The 20,071-nt window shown below is 44.7% G+C and overlaps 1 protein-coding gene across 1 annotated transcript in view; it reads right to left on the reverse strand.

Annotated features, from left to right (window-relative positions):
- Positions 1 to 3,832: 3,832 nt before the first annotated feature.
- Positions 3,833 to 20,071, reverse strand: part of COMMD1 (copper metabolism domain containing 1) — a 128,329-nt gene continuing 112,090 nt past the window's right edge. Inside the window, exon 3 of the mRNA XM_084622511.1 lies at positions 3,833 to 4,092. Within this exon, the coding sequence (XP_084478637.1) occupies positions 3,985 to 4,092 (108 nt within the window). The 3' untranslated portion in view covers positions 3,833 to 3,984. The remainder of the gene's footprint in view (positions 4,093 to 20,071) is intronic.

The following is a 20,071-nucleotide window of genomic DNA, read 5'->3' on the forward strand; positions in this document are numbered from 1 at the left end:
TAGGCAACACCGGGAGTACCTGTCACAGCTAACATCCTCCACAAATAGCACTAACAGGCAACTTTGCTGGCCATTTCTGCAGAGGCCAAGGGCTGAATTAGCCTGGAGACAAGATAGACTCTTAGTGATAGAAAAGAACCCTTCAGAATGGGTATAGGCACATTATCCAGGATCCGTAAGAAAGCATGTCTTGCTGCTGATGCCCAGACTAGCATAACCTCCAGATTTGCTCTGTCATCTCCACCTTTTCTTGTGAGTTGCCAGAGTATTCAAGAGTTTTCAGGTCCCACCCACAAGTGGATCCCTCTCCTAGCTGCTGGTGAGACGTGAGGAAGCATATTGTTAAAACTCCTCTATCTGGCTTCTCAGAGTACCCTGGGTGTCCTGCTTCCACTTCACTCTCCTTGTTTCCCTGCAGGCTGAGGACTGTGAGGAAGCAGTAAATAACACACTGCATTGGCAAGACAGAGTCAGATCAAGTGATGGTGGCAGAAGGAGACTCCGCCTTTGGGCAGTTGTGATTTCTCGGGAGGAGTCTTCTACCCAGGGCATGGAGGTTGCAAAATTGGGAATGAGTGGCGAAGTGTAGCTTCTGCTCAGACTCTCATTGGGGGAGGCACAGAGAAGTGGCAAAGGCCCAAGAAGTGGTAAGAAGGGACCTGAGAACTCAAGATGGAAAATGGATACAGGAGGATGTAAAGTCCTTACACAGGAGGGTGAGAAATCAGGAGAAGGGGCAGCTCTTGAGAGTAGTGTTGGAAGAGGAGGACAGAAGGGGGAGGTGGGCCCCAAAGTGGATAGTGTGGGTTAACTGGGGAGTTGCATTTATATTCTGATTGGGTGGGCAAGAAATCCTGTCCTTTCCCCATTCTGAGAAGGGAGAAGTTGAGTTTCTAAGTGCAATCAATCTGGCATCTTCACAAGCACTAAATTCACTTGCAGAGACAATGAAATGCACTTCAATTATGGCACTACTGTATTGTATGTTGTCATCACTATTTCTGTACTAGCACTTAATATAGTTTTAGCTCTGTTTCTTACAAAGTTAAAATAAATTGAAAGAATCAATGGAAGCTTTACCCTTAATATGTATAAATTTTTTTGCCAGTGAGAAGAAGAAAAGCAAAATAGTCTCTATTGAGCAGTGCAATGGAATACAGGTGACCAGGCAGAGCTGCAAGAGAAGGAGGGGCTTCATTCACAAAGGGACATTTTAGGGACCTGACCACCCAGCACAATTCCCCATCCTGAGTTTAGGCACCCAGGATTGAGAGGGAAAAAAGAGGTGCCTAAGAAAGGGACGCAAAAAAACAACAGATGAGCAGGGAGCCCCGAAGCTAGCCAATAGGAAATGAGGAGGAGAGCAGCAGATCTTAAACCCCACCCCTCAAAGGCAGTTTGGCACTCAAGTCCAGGTTGGAGGGAGGTGCCTAGCTCCATTGGAGATTCACAGCCATGAACTCTCCTGGAGTTAGGTGCCTAAGCCAGGTCAGTCCTTTTTCAACAAAACCGTTGGCAGAGCCGGTGATGCAGATACCACCTTACAACTTTTAGCCCACCATTTAGAGCACTTGAATGGGTTGTAGGAGACCTGTTGCAGAGCAGTGATTTGAAGTTGGATCTCCTACATCCCAGGAAAATATCCTAATTGCTGGGCTCTGGGCTAGTGTGGGGCAGATGCCACGCAATGTCTCCTGTTCAAGCTATTCCACTTTTTATAAATAATGAAATAGTTACTGGAACAGGGACTTGAGTCTCCCTCCTCCCAACGGGGTGCGCTAACCACCAGGCTACAAAGTCATTCTCACGCTCTCTCACTGCCCCAATGACAACTTAATTATTTAAACACACTGCGTGTTACTGAAATATACATTTTAGATAAATAACTGTATCTACATACTGACACACATGTACCTGTGTTTTGGAATTTCAGGGCTTCACATTCCATGCCTTCATCCTGGCCCCAAAGCTACGTACAGAGACAGAGCTTTTATTAGGATGAGTTAGTTTATCTGAGGTGAGGTTTATTTTTATTGCACTTAGTTTTGCCATCTTTTCCAACCCCATCCCGCCTTTTTCCACGGGTCACCATCATAGGACCTCACCGATGTTCTTCAGTACAGTAGCAAAGAGTAAAGGCTGGGAAATCTCCATGCCAAATCTTTAGGAACAATGGATCTAGTCCACGTCTGTGGAGTTTGGATCATGGCAGCCCCATATCAGAAAAAGGGCTCACATCCCATTTCTGGAAAGGAAAGGTTACCAAACTTTAAAGTGGGATGAATACTGCTGAATTAACTGAACAGCCTGTTGGTGGGCCAGCGAAAAGGGAGGAAGGGGGTTGGAACGATTAGGATTTGGTTAAACTAAGCACACTAAAAATAAACCTCTATTTAAATCATACCAGTAGAAAAAACTCTGTGCCTGTATAGAGCCTCAGGGTCATGTGGTGCCAAACACACCAAATTCAAAGCAAGTACACACACATTGTTACAGTTTGGATACAAACAAAGGGACTTAACTTAAGGGCCAACTTCCATTGACTTCAGTGGGAACAGAATGGGCCCTACATTTACAGATCAATAAAAAATTAAATACAAGTGTTCCTTTGATCAATATGCTTCTGAGTAGACAGGGCACTATGGGTGTTAACAGTAATGAGAAAATTATTCCTATGTAGTGCATCTTGACAGCATTTGATTGTTTAATTTCTGTATACAATGGAAGCTACTGAAATGAATCATGGTTAAGTGACTGTGGGCGACATCCATCCCTGGTTTAAGCATATGAAAGGACTCAGTACTCTGCAGGATCAGATTCTTTGTGGGCAAATACATGTTAGAAGCCATTTGGTGCGTGGTAAATCTGTTACATTGCAAAGAGGTCTTTATCAGTAACTGGAGGATTATTTCCTGTCTGGATTTTTGTTACGATATTTATAGCCTGCTTGAGAGAGAGAGAGGGGGTCAATATGATGTGTACCAAGAGAGTTCTTCTCTGTGCTTTGGAATGGCTGATGGGTTTGCTTCCCTTACAGAGTTACTGAATGCATCCGATGAAGTGAGCTGTAGCTCACAAAAGCTTATGCTCAAATAAATTTGTTAGTCTTTAAGGTGCCACAAGTCCTCCTTTTCTTTTTGCGGATACAGACTAACACGGCTGCTACTCTGAAACCTTACAGAGTTTGATAACTGTTTTCAGTAATGTATGACATGTATGTGCTACTCAACTACTTAAATAGATTCTTTTATAAGTTTCAGGGTGTGATGGGAACAGGTGTACTAATCAGAGTCTATCCAGAGCTTCAGATCTCTGCATTTGACTGTCTACTAAACTTCATTAGCAGAAATTTCCTCATTCAGTTTCTCCTTTATGTTTTTCTCTACCGCTGGCAGTTAAACCTCTCGTCTCACCTATTCTTAGTTGGTTGACGTCGTATTACTTTTTATACCTAGTGCACAACCATAACAGACTTTGACTGAGACCACAGTTTGCCCCCTTAGGTTCCAATGAGAAAAGGGAAGAATTATCAGAGAACGTCTTTACTTTATAAGGAAAAATCTGAGCAGCCGTTAGATTGTCTGTCTGTGTTTTTCCCCTGCCACAGGGCCATCCAGTTTCCCATGGATACTGACTGCAGCCCAGCATTTATCTCAAGTCAGAGTAGTCAGAACATGACTCGACAAATCATTAAGAGGCATGAAAAGGAAAGCCACGCTACTCTAACATGTAGGGCTTGATTATGCACAGCCTCACTCAGCTGTTATGCACTTAAGCAAGTAGCCCCATTAAATCCAATGGGATTTCTTGTATGAGTAAGTGCTCACAAGTGTCAGAGTGGCACAGCCGAGCTCACACTATTTTATTTTATGATCACTTGTCAGTAGAATATTGGTAACAATTTCATATATAAGAATAGAAATTATTAACAAGTACTAAGGCCAGCTATGTTCTGAGTCACAATCTCTTTCTTTATCTTAACAGTCAGGTGGTCTGTGTCAGTGCCTTTATGCTCTCTTCAATCTCTGACAGTTTCTTCAGCATTTGATTCACCTTGGCCTCATCAAATTCCAAACACAGAAATTCAGATGCCTAGAAAATAAAAGGGGAAAGATGATATTTAGTGAAGTAAGAAAATTGTTCTTGGTGAAGAAAAACTGTATAGGTCAGTATGGTTGCTGGAGAGGACATTGAATTTCATTGTGGGAGATCCCCACAATACTTGACTTCACCGAACAGTTATGCCTACAGACAATTAAGCAGCAGCACTGATTCGCTCTGAAAGGCTGGGTCACATCATTCACAAATATAGCTATTCTCAAGTGGGGTATAAATCAGGATAAACAGAGTGGAAGGGATCTTGTCAGGGTCAGAGAGAATAAACAACACGAGAAAAAATAAAATGTTTCTAACCATGTGGAATTAGTTACTAAAAAAATCAGCAGGCAAAAGACCTCATGAGATTTCTCTCCCATCAGTCCTACTCATCAATATGTCTGAGCTGGATAAAGTTCCTTGTATAATTTGGAAGATAACATTTAGATATAGCAAGTGTACCTGGCTGCATTGTAAATGCAAGTCCAGATGAAGCTGCACCAACAGTCGGGAAACACTGGGAAATAACGACAAAAATGCTAGTGCAGACACAGCTACTCTCCCGTGTGACGGGGACGGCACATCAGACACGAAGGTCAGAAATAAAACAAGAGTGAAAATAGAACTCACGGGGGTTGCACTGTTATATTACAAACCTCAGGTGTCTTGAAATGCTCCATTTTGAAAAACAAAGCAAACCTTGTATTCAAATACAGTAATAATTTCTCAGACTATGAAGGGAGTGCTCTTTTTTGAGAAGACAGATTGGACTATTCAGCCTTCCAGGCAATCTGACTCACTGGATATCCACGAGTTCTTTGGATCGATATATGCACAGCACACAGGTTACTCAGAATGGGAGGGCAGCATCACCTCTCTCTCTCTCTTTTTTTTTAAATCAGTTAGACTAAAACCTCTACCATTACTTCAAAATACATTTGTTTCACCATTTAGTATTTTTCAGACTTAATTCTCTGCACTTAACTGATTTAACAGATAAGATTAAATCACCAGAAAAATGCAACTTGAAAAATGTCTGAAGTTGATTACCTAAATTTCAGAAAGGCATTACATGAATTTAAAACAAAGAACAGATTGTTTTTCATATGCACATGAAAGCAACTTCATTACTGGCTTTCTTTTTTTAATACAAGAATCTTTACTGGTTTTTCAAGAAGAAAAAACAAAAAAGGTAGAGACAAGTGCAAGTAAAAGAAAATATATACACAAAGAAGTTGCATGTACAAATCAGGGACGTGGGCTCAATTGTACAATTTGCACGCACATTTATGGTAAATGCAATTGTGCACTTGAATTTTTGAAAATCAGCCCCTAAAATTTTAAAGTGTTACTTAACTCTACATTTATCACGTGTCTTCAAAACCAAAACACACACTAGCAAAAACCATTAGCAGAGTTCTATTTTAGAGAATTTGTCTAAGCCATGCTACAGTCCTGGGGTGAAATCCTGGCCCCCCTGAACTCAATGGCAAAACTCTCATTGACTTCAGTGGACCTGGGATTTCACTTTTTAAAGAACAGAACCACAGTTACGTAATTAGAACTTCACTGAACACTACTGATATCAATAGGTGTCCACACAGATGCAAAAGGTCTGTCTGTGCAGATCCAACTGTGGATCAGGGCCTAGGCCTGTAGCACATCTCACTCACATGGTCAGTGTGAGGAACTGAGCCCATGGTTCCTGTATCAAGGAGCTCAGTCTAAAAGGCAAACAAAGGAGGAGACCCACCGGATGCTGATAGCTTGGAATAATGGGGCAGTGATGGCTTTATCTTAACGTGGGCTAGCATGCCTATGCCTTCTGGAAGTGATGTGAAGGAGAAAGTATGCACAGTAAATGGTCCTAGATTTTTTGTACATACTTTTATTACCGTATTGTAAACTGTTGGAGCTACCAAATGGATGCAATCTCCCCCTTGTAGTACGATAAAGGACCACACAGCATAGGTTGCATTACGTAGTCATAACAGTAATGCACTGAAAGGTGACATGCAAATAGGACAAAAGAAGTTGTGCCCTGTTGACTTTACTATGATATATAAAGGTGGGCCACCTCTCTTTTTAAATAATATTTGTTTAGAAACAGATGTAGTTAAATTTAAGGTATTTAGGCCTTGTCTACATAGGAAAGATTTCTCAGTAAAACCTAAGGTATGAATTTAAATGGATACAATTATGCCAACATAACTACCCTCCTCTCCCCTCCCTTCGTGATGACAAACTTATTCCAGTGTTAGAATGTGTTTTTTTCAGTTTAGGTTTTGTCACTTGGAAAAGAAGTTTAAGTTAGCTGAAAAAAAGTAATCTCTTACACCAGAATAAGTGTCTACACGGTGTAACTATACCAGTGTAACTACAACTAGTATATCTACTAAAACTTTCTCATGTAGATAAGGACTTAGTTAAATCAGAACAATTTTTTTGTGTAGACAAGGCCTGAACCCTGAGCAATTGAGAGGAGCAGGGTTTTTAAATCAGTCTGGTGTTGGTTTTTGGTTTTGTTTTTAATAGAAAACCTATTTAACTCAAATTCTTAACAACCATTGAGGAAAAATAGCTTTCTTTGGGAAAGACTCAATCCTCATCCCTTCATTTGAGAACTAAGAAAATTGTACTTCAATTATTTAATGCCCTAGAGAGTCCTTCAGTAAAGAATGGGAAAGCAAATCAGATCTCCCGGATATTTCTCAGGTAAAACAAGGAGCAGAAAAAAAAGTGGTTTCATATATATTTTACATATAAAGCATAGTTAAGGATGTCTTAAGAAGCTCGGAGGCATGGCTAAAGTTGATTATTAGGCCTGTGAGACAGAGGCCTGGATTTCAACTGAGGTCTTAAACTCATCGCTGGAGCTGGTTCGGGCTAAGGGGAGGTTTAATTGCATGCAGACATTTGGGCTGAGGCTGGTGCTCGAGCTCTAGGTGGGAGAGTTCCAAAGCTTGGGCTGCAGTCCAAGCCTGAACGTCTACACCAGGGGTCGGCAACCTTTCAGAAGTGGTGTGCCGAGTCTTCGTTTATTCACTTTAAGGTTTCGCGCGCCAGTAATATATTTTAACGTTTTTTAGAAGGTCTCTCTCTATAAGTCTATATTTTATATAACTAAACTATTGTCTTATGTAAGTAAACAAGGTTTTCAAAATGTTTAAGAAGCTTCACTTAAAATTAAATTAAAATGCTGATCTTACGCTGCTGGCCCGCTCAGCCCGCAGCCAGCCTGGGCCATTCACCTAGGCCGGCAGCGGGCTGAGCGGGGGCCTGCGGCCAGGACCCCAGCTAGCAAGGGACCGGCAGCGGGCTGAGTGGGGCTGGCAGCCAGGACCCGGGGCTGGCAGCCGGGACCCCAGACCGGCAGTGGGCTGAGCGACTCAGCCCGTTGCCACTCAGCCCACTGCCAGTCTGGGGTTCTGTACACAGGCTCCTGCCAGCTAGGGTCCTGGCTGCCAGCTCCATTCAGCCCACTGCCGGTCTGGGATCCCGGCCCTGCCCACATAGAGTGGGTACCTACCTTCTCCCTGGTTCTACCCCATTCTCTTCCTCTCTCTCTCTGCACTGAGCTGAGGGTAGGAGTGCACTGAGCACAGGGCTGAGGGTGAAGGACCAAGCTGGGGGGTGGGGTGCAGGGTCTGGCCAGGAGCTAGAATAAGGGAGGGGGCTCAGGGTTGTGGCAGGAGGTTTGGGTGTGGAGTGCTTATGTGGGCAGCTCCCATTTGGTGCAAGGGGTGCAGGAGCTCCCGTTTGGTGCTTAGGATGGGGTTGGGAATGCGGGGGTGGTGGTGCAAGAGTCAGGACATGGGGTGTGGGGAGGGGCTGGGTATATGTGGGGAGGTGCAGGAGTCAGGGCAGGGGGCTGTGGGTGTGTGAGGAGGGTGCAGGAGTCAGGGCAGAGGGATGGGCGCATGTGTAGGGGGTGCAAGAGTCAGGGCATGGGGTGTGGGGGGGCTGGATATGTGTTGGGGTGCAGGGGTCAGGGCAGAGGGCTTGGTGTGTGTGAGGGGGGTGCAGGGGTCAGGGCAGAGGGCTGAGTGTGTGGGCTAGGGTCGTGGGGGTGCTCCCAGCCCCCTGCTTAGAGCGTCTCACGGCAGGGGGCTGGAGGGGATATGCCCTGATTCCAACCCCCTTCCCCAAGGCCCTGTCCCCACCTCACCTCCTGCCCGGACTGCGGCGCCGCTTCTCCTCCTCCCTTACAAGGGCCATCAGCTGATCGGCGGCAGGGAAAGGAGGAGGGGCAGGAATCCAGCACGCTGGGGGAAGAGGCGAGGGAGGGGGAACTTGCCTGCCCTGCAGCAGGCAGAACCAAACTTCTTCACTCTGCCTCCGTGGGGGCGGGGAGACGGGTGGAAAAGAGCGGGCCAGGGCAGGCAGGATTTTTAATGGCACGCTGCTGCCTGCCGGGGTCCCGGCCACTGGCCCCGCTCAGCCCGCTGCCAGCCTGGGTTCGGCAGCGGGCTGAGCGGGGCCGGCAGCTGGGACCCGGCAGGCAGCAGTGTGCCATTAAAAATTGGCTCGTGTACTGTCTTTGGCACGCGTGCCATAGGTTGCTGACCCCGGTCTACATTTTACAACTAATTAAACAGCCCCTTAGGTTGAGCCCTTCAAGCCCAAGTCAGCTGGCACAGGCCAGCTGTGGGTTTTTAATTGCAGTGATGGCCTACCCAAAGTGTTACTCGAGGCCACCAGGCAAGTCAGGTACAATCTTTTGAACTCACACAGTGTTTTTGAAATTTAAAGCTGACTCTTTATTTACAGAGCTTCTAAAAATGTTAAGACTCATAGAATTTAGGCCCTACCTACACTATAACTTTAAACAGTAAAATGGTTGGCTCTACACATGGTCTGAGTCCACATATATCATGATTAATGCTCTGTATAGTAACCATGACAGTTAGCCCCATTTAAACCATATCAGTGGCCTGGCTGGCACGTAACTGCTTTCCTATAACTAGGTTTTCGCATCTATTTTTGTTGATAAGATTTCAACTGGTGCCTCTGTAATTGTGTTAACTAGTCTTCTTTCTTACCCTATCTCTGGGATGTCCTACATTGCCTCATGCTGCTGTGTGCATGTACTTTGGCCATGTCTGAGGCCGTACAGGACAGCTGTCCATGGTTCCCCAGAATACATGGGTACAAACACAGTTAGGCACCCTGGTAAATGCACAGGTACATACACTTGTGTTGTGAAAATAGCTGCTGTGTGGGCACAACTCAACCTTGTTTGTTGCAACCTGAACAGAGGAGAATGTCATGACCTGGTTTCCGAGGTCATTGCACTCCTTTTAGCACAAGTGATGTTTCACAGGCTTTAGTATGAATCACTGACTTGGCAAAAGACGGAACTGATTTAGCTTCTTTAACTTCACCATATATTTTCCTCTTTTTGCTAATATTTTTGGCAGACATTAGTATCTCTTTCGAAATGCTGGCTTGACTGGGATTTCTTTGAGACCTCACCCCTGGAGGCATAAGGTAAAAACTCAAATACAAAGTGCGACAGGAAAGCCCCCCAAGCATCTTGTGGCTCTGTGTTAGAGATTAAGAACCAGCATTAACTTTTGACCTTCCTATTGTGACAAAGCTCCTCCTCTACCTTGGTGGGTCTTGCACTTATTGGCGGATTTGCTCTCCTTGGAGCCCTCAGTTTGGCCATTTTCATGAACCCACAGTCCAGGTCGACTCCTCCTGTGTCTGACCAGGAGTTGGGAGGTTTGGGGGGAACCCGGGCCCACCCTCTACTCCGGGTTCCAGCCCAGGGCCCTGTGGAATGCAGCTGTTTAGAGTGCCTCCTGGAACAGCTGTGCGACAGCTACAACTCCCTGGGCTACTTCCCCATGGCCTCCTCCCAACACCTTCTTTATCCTCACCATAGGACCTTCGTCCTGCTTGTACTCCTCAGTCCTCCAACAGTATGCGTTCTCACTCTCAGCTCCTAGTGCCTCTTGCTCCCAGCTCCTCACACACACACCACAAACTGAAGTGAGCTCCTTTTTAAACCCAGGTGCCCTGATTAGCCTGCCTTAATTGATTCTAGCAGCTTCTTGATTGGCTGCAGGTGTCCTAATCAGCCTGTCAGTCTTAATTGTCTCCAGAAGGTTCCTGATTGTTCTGGAACCTTCCCTGTTAGCTTACTCAGGGAAAAGGGACCTACTTAACCTGGGGCTAATATATCTGCCTTCTATCACTCTCCTGTAGCCATCTGGCCTGACCCTGTCACATATCCCCCCCTGCTCAACACTATGGGGTTGGGCAACTTGGTATGTCAGGCAGTGTACTCGTGACAAGCCATCTGCATTGCCATCGTGACTTCCAGTCCGGTGTTGTATGGTGAATTGGAAAGGTTGTAGGGACAGGAACCATCTGGTCACCCTTGCATTCTTCTCTTTATTTTGCTGCATCCACTGGAGGGGTGCATGGTCGGTCACAAGGGTAAACTGTTGTCCCAGAAGGTAGTAACGTAGTGTTTCCATGGCCCATTTCACAGCTAGGCACTCTCTTTCAACCACAGCATACTTCTGCTCTCTCAGGAGGAGTTTCCTGCTGAGACAGAGGATTGGGTGTTCGTCATCTCCGACCATCTGCAATAGGACAGCTCCCAATCCTACTTCAGATGCATCTGTTTGTAAAATGAATTCTTTGTTGAAGTCTGGGGCTATAAGCACGGGGTTATTGCAGAGGGCTGTCCGTAGATCTATGAATGCTTTCTCTGCGGCATCTGTCCACTTCACCATGTCTGGACCCCGGGCTTTTATCAGGTCTGTCAGGGGACTCACTCTGGTAGCAAAATGGGGAATAAATCGTTGGTAGTACCCCACCACACCCAGGAATGCCCAGACTTGCTTTTTCCGATTCAGCCGGGGCCAATTTTGGATAGCCTCTAGTTTGTTTAGTTGGGGCTTGACCATGCCTAATAATCTTTTAATTGTGACATTCAAAAACCCTAGGGTAAAGTGCAATGCATTTCCATAATTCTTCATCCAACAGACACAATGAGTACAAACACTCGGTATTCAGAGCACCTCCAAGTTTCCCTTTATTATTTTGGCATTACATGAACTGAGACTCTCTTAAGCTAACAATTATTATGTCAGCACAGGAAAAAAATTACCTCTCTTTCAGATTTTTTTTAAAAATTCTTTTAATGTAGAATCAATCATGTAATATCACAGATTAAATAGAAAAGATTGTAGAGGTTGGAGAAATTCCAGGAGCATGAGGCTATTGGGTATTGTGCAGTAAATTTAATTTAACTGCTTTTATGTTATTAATGTATTGAAAATTTTCCATCTATCATTTTGAGCATTAAATGACAGATTTACGAGCATGCGTACACACATTAACTTTCTCATGCTCGTACCTCTCAAAATGTCCCACTAACTTTATAAGGGAAAATTTTGCTCTCAAAGTGTTACAGGAAACTCCACTGTATCATAAAATAGATTTTAATCAGCACATCTAATTACAAAGAAAAATATATATATTTAAATGTTATATAAAATAAAGAATTAAACAGAAAGCTGACATCTTAACAGTTTGATGCTGAAAAGTTAGTTGTTTCTTTGTTATGCTCTTTTTGAATCCATGACTATTTCATATGTGAGTTTATTATTATTTCCAGCCCTTGCCATCTTCCTATTTTAGAAATCATATTTAACCTGTTGCTATTTCCTTTTTTAAATAGTTGCTCACTCCTATATCAAATTTTTACCCTATGTGAATCCTTATGCCCTGCTACCAGAATAGTGGCCTCTTTCATCTACTCTCCCAATACCTTTCAATGAGGATTTCTTATACATTCTCCCAACTAAAGAAAAAAATGAAATCAAACCACAATGTGTAAATGGGAAGCCTGACACCAAACAAGTCATGTATGCATAAGGTCTAAACTAGTTAATTATCTTGCATTTGTGATTATCCATCTCATGTTTCTTTTCATTACTGAAAAGGGACCTGAGTCATAACTACTGTGAATACATACTTCCAGATGTTGCCAGGACACGGTTAATTCATTATTGATTGAGATTAGCTGAACCTTTGGATTAGGTGTTTTGGACTAATGTCCTTTTCAAGAGCATAAAGCAGTAGTGTTAGTACGTCAGAAACAGCAAGAATAATAAGCCAGTCTTCTAGACATAGGATAATTATTCTGGATAATGGAAACATTATAGTCAAAATTTATGATGGTGGCTCATACCAGAGTTTCAGATAATAGATATGTATAAACATAAACAGAATGCCAATTAAATTCTCATATTAAAGTACCATTTGAAACCAACTTATTTTTATTGTGAAAATTGTGTGTGGTCGCTATTGTTAGGTACAATATTACAGTATTTTAAAAAATAGTAAATAAAGCATTGTGAGATTACAGCAATAATCTTTTATGTCGGCATAATTGGTAGATCATAAGAATGGCCAAACTGGGTCAGACCAAAGGTCCATCTAGCCCAGTATTCTGTCTTCTGACAGTGGCCATTGCCAGGTACCCTAGAGGGAATGAACAGAACAGGTAAGCATCAAGTGATCAATCCTCTGTCGCCCATTCCCAGCTTCTGGCAAACAGAGCTAGGGACACCATCCCTGCCCATCCTGGCTAATAGCCATTGATGGATCTATTCTCCATGAACTTATCTAGTTCTTTTTTGAAGATCACAAATTCTTTTTTGTTAAGCTTGCTTTCTTGGATCGACATGCCTAACTACTGATATACTCAATCAGCTGACAGAATTGCTGAGTAAAATCACTTTCCAGTGCTGCTTGGATAATTTATTTAAGTAAGTGTGGAAATTACGTCAAGTATAGAATCAAGATGCATTAAAACTAGAACTAGTCCTTTTTATGAATAAACCATTCAGTATCTATAAGAGAACTCCTTCTGGAGTATGACTTTTCTGTACAACAGATCATAAATACTGTTCTGTATTTTACATTCTACAACTTTTTGCCTCAGATGGGAAAATGGGAGATGAGGTTATCACTGTCAAAATCCCAGGATTAAGGCTAGATTCTTTAAAAAACACTCTCTCTCTCTCTCTCTAGTACTTTGCATTTCAATAGCACCTTCCATCCAAGCAGCTCAAAGTGCTTTAAAGCATTAGGGTGAAATTCACCCACGCAGAGGACACACAAGAGCCTACGTGCCACTTAATTAGACCCCACTTTAGAATCGCAGTAAGGGCATAAGTATTGCTTACATTACTTAGGGTCTTGTGCAGGACCTCTGCAATGGGCTGAGTTTCACCCAATAATGAATTAAGCCTTGCAACACCCTTAAGTATTTCCCTCAGTTTACAGATGAGGAACTTGAGGCACAAAGAGATTAAGTGGAAGTCGTCATATCTGTTTTGAATTTGCTAGTAACATGAACTAGGCTCATGAAACAAGAAAGAGAGACCAGAGAAAAGAGGAGAAAACAGAAGAGGAGAGTTGCAGAAAATTACATCTTGCTAAACAGTGCACTCTATAAGTCATGGTGCCTGGCCTATAAAAAAAGACTGAATTCCAGTAACCAGATGAGGCAAAAGCAACAGGCAAAGGCTAGAATCAGTTTACCTAATGTAGGAAAAAATCAAATGGGAAGTAGATGTCATTAAAATACTTCTAGACGTCACCTATTTTTCAAGGACTTTTTGAGGGAAGAAATATAGAGCTTGAGTGCCAGTGAGAGATCTGATCAATTCAGCTTCTGTCCTTGTCTTTCCTTATGCTTTCTCTCCCGCTCATATAATTCTGAATTTGCTGCAATGGTGGTGTCAAGGTTCCTCCCCCACTCTGAACTCTAGGGTACAGATGTGGGGACCTGCATGAAAAACCTCCTACGCTTATCTTTACCAGCTTAGGTCAAAACTTCCCCAAGGTAACAAATATTACCCCCGTTATCCTTGGAATGGCCGCTACCACCACCAAACTAATACTGGTTACTGGGGAAGAGCTGTTTGGACGCGTCCTTCCCCCCAAAATACTTCCCAAAACCTTGCACCCCACTCCCTGGACAAGGTTTGGTAAAAAGCCTCACCAATTTGCCTAGGTGACTACAGACCCAGACCCTTGGATCTTAAGAACAATGAACAATCCTCCCAACACTTGCACCCCCCCCTTTCCTGGGAAATGTTGGATAAAAAGCCTCACCAATTTGCATAGGTGACCACAAACCCAAACCCTTGGATCTGAGAACAATGAAAAAGCATTCAGTGTTTTACAAGAAGACTTTTAATAAAAAATAGAAGTAAATAGAAATAAAGAAATCCCCCCTGTAAAATCAGGATGGTATATATCTTACAGGGTAATTAGATTCAAAAACATAGAGAACCCCTCTAGGCAAAACCTTAAGTTACAAAAAAGATACACAGACAGAAATAGTTATTCTATTCAGCACAATTCTTTTCTCAGCCATTTAAAGAAATCATAATCTAACACATACCTAGCTAGATTACTTACTAAAAGTTCTAAGACTCCATTCCTGTTCTGTCCCTGGCCAAGACAACTACAGACAGACACACAAACCCTTTGTTTCTCTCCCTCCTCCCAGCTTTTGAAAGTATCTTGTCTCCTCATTGGTCATTTTGGTCAGGTGCCAGCGAGGTTACCTTTAGCTTCTTAACCCTTTACAGGTGAGAGGAGCTTTCCCCTGGCCAGGAGGGATTTCAAAGGGGTTTACCCTTCCCTTTATATTTATGACACGCCCCCCAAATCTCAGCTAGGGTGAAACACTGGCTGGGATTTCTTCCTGGAGCTCTAGGAAAACAGAGTTAATAAGACACATGCATCTCTAAATATACTACCAAGTACATAAAGACTAACAATATTTTCCACATCTCAAGGACGATTTTAACCAGTTGATTCTGGGAAACTTTCACGGGAGAGTGCATCAGCCACTTTGTTAGAAGCTCCTGAGATGTGTTGGATGTCGAAATCAAAATCTTGGAGAGCTAAACTCCACCGAAGAAGTTTTTTGTTAGTTTCTTTGACGGTGTGAAGCCACTTTAGTGCAGCATGGTCGGTTTGCAGGTGGAAACGCCGTCCCCAAACATATGGGCGTAGCTTTTCCAGAGCGTAGACAATGGCATAACATTCTTTTTCAGTGACTGACCAGTTGCTTTCCCTCTCAGACAGTTTTTTGCTGAGAAACACTACAGGGTGGAATTCTTGATCAGGTCCTTTCTGCATTAAAACTGCTCCCACACCACGCTCGGATGCATCTGTGGTTACTAGGAACGGTTTGTCAAAGTCTGGGGCCCTTAGTACAGGGTCAGACATGAGTGTCGCTTTAAGCTTGTTAAAGGCCTTCTGACACTTTCCGGTCCACTGAACAGCATTTGGCTGTTTCTTTTTGGTTAGGTCTGTCAGTGGGGCAGCGATTTGGCTGTAGTGCGGTACAAATCGTCTGTAATAACCGGCCAAGCCTAAGAAGGATTGAACCTGTTTCTTTGACCTTGGGACAGGCCACTTTTGGATAGCATCCACTTTGGCCTGTAGGGGGCTGATAGTTCCTTGACCCACCTGGTGTCCAAGGTAAGTCACTCTGTTTAGGCCTATTTGACACTTCTTAGCCTTAACAGTTAGTCCTGCCTCCCTTATGCGCTCAAGGACTTTTTGTAGATGTTCCAGGTGGTCTGCCCAGGAATCCGAAAATATGGCCACATCGTCAAGGTAGGCAACTGCATATTCTCCTAATCCCGCTAGGAGACCATCTACAAGTCTTTGGAAAGTGGCGGGTGCATTTCGCAGCCCGAAAGGGAGTACATTAAATTCATACAGCCCGAGATGTGTGATGAAGGCTGACCTTTCCTTGGCAGATTCATCTAGCGGTACCTGCCAGTACCCCTTGGTTAAGTCCAAGGTAGAGATGAACTGGGCCCGTCCCAGTTTCTCTAATAGTTCATCAGTGCGTGGCATTGGATAATTGTCTGGGCGAGTTACAGCATTTAGCTTACGGTAGTCCACGCAAAAACGTATTTCCCCATCTGGTTTGGGAACTAGAACCACTGGAGATGCCCATGCACTTTCAGAGGGGCGGATTACACCCATCTGTAACATATCCTGGATCTCCCGTTCTATAGCAGTTTTAGCTTGAGGAGACACCCGGTAAGGTTGGACCCTAATTGGGTGAGCATTACCTGTGTCAATGGAGTGGTATGCCCGTTCAGTCAGTCCTGGGGTGGCTGAGAACGTTGGCGCGTAGCTAGTGCACAGCTCCTGGATCTGCTGTCGCTGCATACGCCCAAGGGTCATGGAGAGGTTCACCTCTTCCACACCACCAGCACATTTCCCTTCGTAGTAGACACCTTCAGGCCACTCAGCGTCGTCTCCTCCCTGGGCTGTAAACTGACAAACCTTTAATTCTCTGGAATAAAAGGGCTTTAGAGAATTAATATGATACACCTTAGGCTTTCGGTTGGAGGTGGGGAATGCTATGAGATAATTAACAGCTCCCAGGCGCTCCTGGACCACGAATGGCCCTTCCCACGATGCTTCCATTTTATGGGCCTGGAGCGCCTTTAAGACCATGACCTGGTCTCCTACTTTGAAGGAACGCTCTCTGGCATGTTTATCATACCAGGCTTTTTGCTCTTTTTGAGCATCCTGTAAGTTTTCTCTAGCAAGGGCTAAAGAGGTTCGGAGGGTGTTTTGTAGGTTGGTTACAAAGTCCAGAATGTTAGTTCCTGGAGAAGGTGTAAATCCCTCCCATTGCTGCTTCACCAACTGCAATGGCCCCTTAACCTCACGGCCATATACAAGTTCAAATGGAGAAAACCCTAAACTGGGATGTGGTACAGCTCTGTAGGCAAAGAGCAACTGCTGCAATACTAGGTCCCAATCATTGGAGTGCTCATTTACGAATTTACGTATCATGGCCCCCAAAGTTCCATTAAACTTCTCCACCATGCCATTTGTTTGATGATGGTAAGGAGTGGCAACCAAGTGATTTACCCCATGAGCTTCCCAAAGGTTTTTCATAGTTCCTGCCAGGAAATTAGTCCCTGCATCTGTGAGGATGTCGGAGGGCCAACCTACCCTGGCAAAAATGTCTGCTAGTGCCTGGCACACACTTTTAGCCCTGGTGTTGCTTAGAGCTACTGCTTCCGGCCATCGGGTGGCAAAATCCATGAAAGTCAGTATGTACTGCTTTCCTCTGGGTGTCTTTTTCGGAAAAGGACCCAGAATATCCACAGCTACTCGCTGAAATGGAACTTCAATGATGGGGAGTGGCTGGAGAGGAGCTTTGACCTGGTCTTGGGGTTTTCCCACTCTTTGGCACACCTCACAAGACTGGACATAGGTAGAAACATCCTTGCCCATTCCTTCCCAGTGGAATGACCCCCCCAAACGGTCTTTGGTCCTGTTCACCCCAGCATGGCCACTAGGGTGATCATGGGCTAAGCTCAAGAGCTTGGCCCGGTATTTAGTTGGAACTACCAACTGTCTCTGAGGATGCCAGTCTTCCTGGTGTCCCCCAGAAAGAGTTTCCTTGTATAAAAGTCCTCTTTCTACAACAAACCTGGATCGATTAGAAGAGCTGAGAGGCGGTGGGTTGCTCCGTGCCGCCGTCCAAGCTCTCTGGAGGCTTTCATCTGCTTCCTGTTCGGTCTGGAACTGTTCCCTTGATGCTGGAGACATCAGTTCCTCATGGGATTGTGGACCTAGGCTTGGTCCCTCTGGAAGCGATATAGGGGATGGAGCTGTTTCTGTTGACTGTGAACCGCTCTCCGCTGGTGCACTATGTTGGGATTCAGGCTCCGGCTGAGCCTCTTGTGTAGGGTTATCGGCTGCTGCCAGTTCAGGTTCGGTGGGGCCCTCTGGTGTTGAGGTTGCAAGTACTGGATTCAGTGCTGACACGGGGTCTGGTGTTGGTTGTTTGGCTGGTTCCGGTTCTGGGACTGGTTCCGTCTGGGTCTCTGGGACTGGATCCACTACTGCTGTTGCAGACATTGGCCTGGGGTCCAGGTCCATCACCTCTGACTGGGTCCTGATAGAAGTTTCCGGAACAGAGCTAGGCCTCACGGCTTGTTTAGCCTGGTTGCGGGTGACCATTCCCACCCTCTTGGCCTGCTTCACATGATTGGCCAAGTCTTCCCCCAACAGCATGGGGATGGGATAATCATCATAGACTGCAAAAGTCCACATTCCTGACCAGCCCTTGTACTGGACAGGCAACTTGGCTGTAGGCAAATTGAAAGAGTTGGACTTGAAGGGTTGAATCGTCACTTGGATCTCTGGGTTGATTAAATTGGGGTCCACTAAGGAAGCATGGATAGCTGACACTTGTGCTCCGGTGTCCCTCCACGCGGTGACCTTCTTCCCACCCACACTCACAGTTTCCCTCCGCTCCAAGGGTATCTGGGAGGTATCTGGGCCTGTGGACCTCTGGTGTGATTCCGGTGCAATGAACTGTAACCTGTTGGGGTTCTTGGGGCAGTTGGCCTTTACATGCCCCAGCTCGTTACATTTAAAACATCGTCCAGCTGACGGGTCACCGGGGCGAGGTGGGTTGCTGGAGAACGGGGTGGTGGGACGATAAGGGGTCTGGAGGGTTCTTTGGGAGGTAGGTGGGGCTTTGGGCGGCCCCCGGTAATAGGGTGTGGTCTGGGGCGGTCCCTTCTGGTCTCCGCTCCAACTGCGACCAGTTTTCTTCTTCTCTGCCACCTCCACCCATCTGGCTCCAATCTCTCCTGCCTCAATTACAGTTTTGGGTTTCCCATCTAGGATGTATCTTTCTATTTCCTCAGGAACACCCTCTAAGAATTGTTCCATTTGCATTAGGAAGGGCAAATTTACTGGAGATTCAACACTTGCTCCTGATATCCAGGCATCCCAATGTTTTACAATGTGGTAGGCATGTCGGGTAAATGACATGTCTGGTTTCCACCTTAGGGCTCTGAACCTCCGACGAGACTGCTCGGGTGTTATCCCCATTCTGACTCTTGCCTTGGATTTAAACAGTTCATACTTGTTCATGTGTTCTTTAGGCATTTCAGCTGCCACCTCAGCTAAGGGTCCACTGAGCTGCGGCCTCAGCTCTACCATGTATTGGTCAGTAGAGATGTTGTACCCAAGGCAGGCCCTTTCGAAGTTTTCTAAGAAGGCCTCAGTATCATCACCTGCCTTGTAGGTGGGGAACTTTCTGGGATGGGAAGTGGTACCTGGAGAAGGATTGCTAGGGTTTGTTGGTATATTCTGCTGGGCCTTTATCCTCTCCATCTCCTCCACATGCTTCCTTGCCTCCATTTCCCTCTTGTGGGCAGCCTCCTGTACCTCCTTCTCCAGCCGCATGAGTTCTATCTGTCTTTCATGTTCCCTTTGTTTTTCCTCAGCCTGCAATTTGGCTAATTCCAGCTGTAGTCGAGCTGAGGATTTGGCCATTCTAACCTCTCTGTTTTTAACTAACTTTACACCCGAGGTTTAGAAATAAACAAACAAAACTTGGCTGTAAAATTTTGCTGTGCTGGAATAGAATACCTATTCTCTGATAGTGATTGTCAGCCTACAGAAAAAGACAATTCCCTTGTCTCTGCTCTGGGCCCAAATTAAAGCAAAAAACCTCCAACTACTTGGAAAACTGCTTACCCAGCCCAAAGAAAAAAAAAATTTCTTTTCAAACCTGTACTCCTTGTAAAACAAAAAAAAATCAAAATCCTAAAAAAACCCTGCCACTTTTGTCTCCAGGCAAATGGGTAGAGCACACACCCCCTATTTACTTTTAGGAAGAAAAGAAAAAAAAACCTCTGGGTTGGAAGACTGTGAATTTCCCTGCAGGAGTTAAGTACCCTGCCTCTAGGCAAAGAAAACCTGCAATTTACAAGATAATCCCCTTTTGTCTCTGCTTGGCCACAAAGCAGAGAGAAACCAAGCTGCTTTCAGTTTCAAAGCTGCCTTCTGGACTTCCTAAAAATTCCTTTTTAAAATCTGTATTTCTAGTTCAAAAAATCTCAACTGGATCTCAAAATGATTTCAGGTTAAT

The sequence above is a fragment of the Lepidochelys olivacea genome (assembly GCF_965140295.1).
Source record: "Lepidochelys olivacea isolate rLepOli2 genome assembly, chromosome: 3".
NCBI classification, from domain to species: Eukaryota; Metazoa; Chordata; order Testudines; family Cheloniidae; genus Lepidochelys; species Lepidochelys olivacea.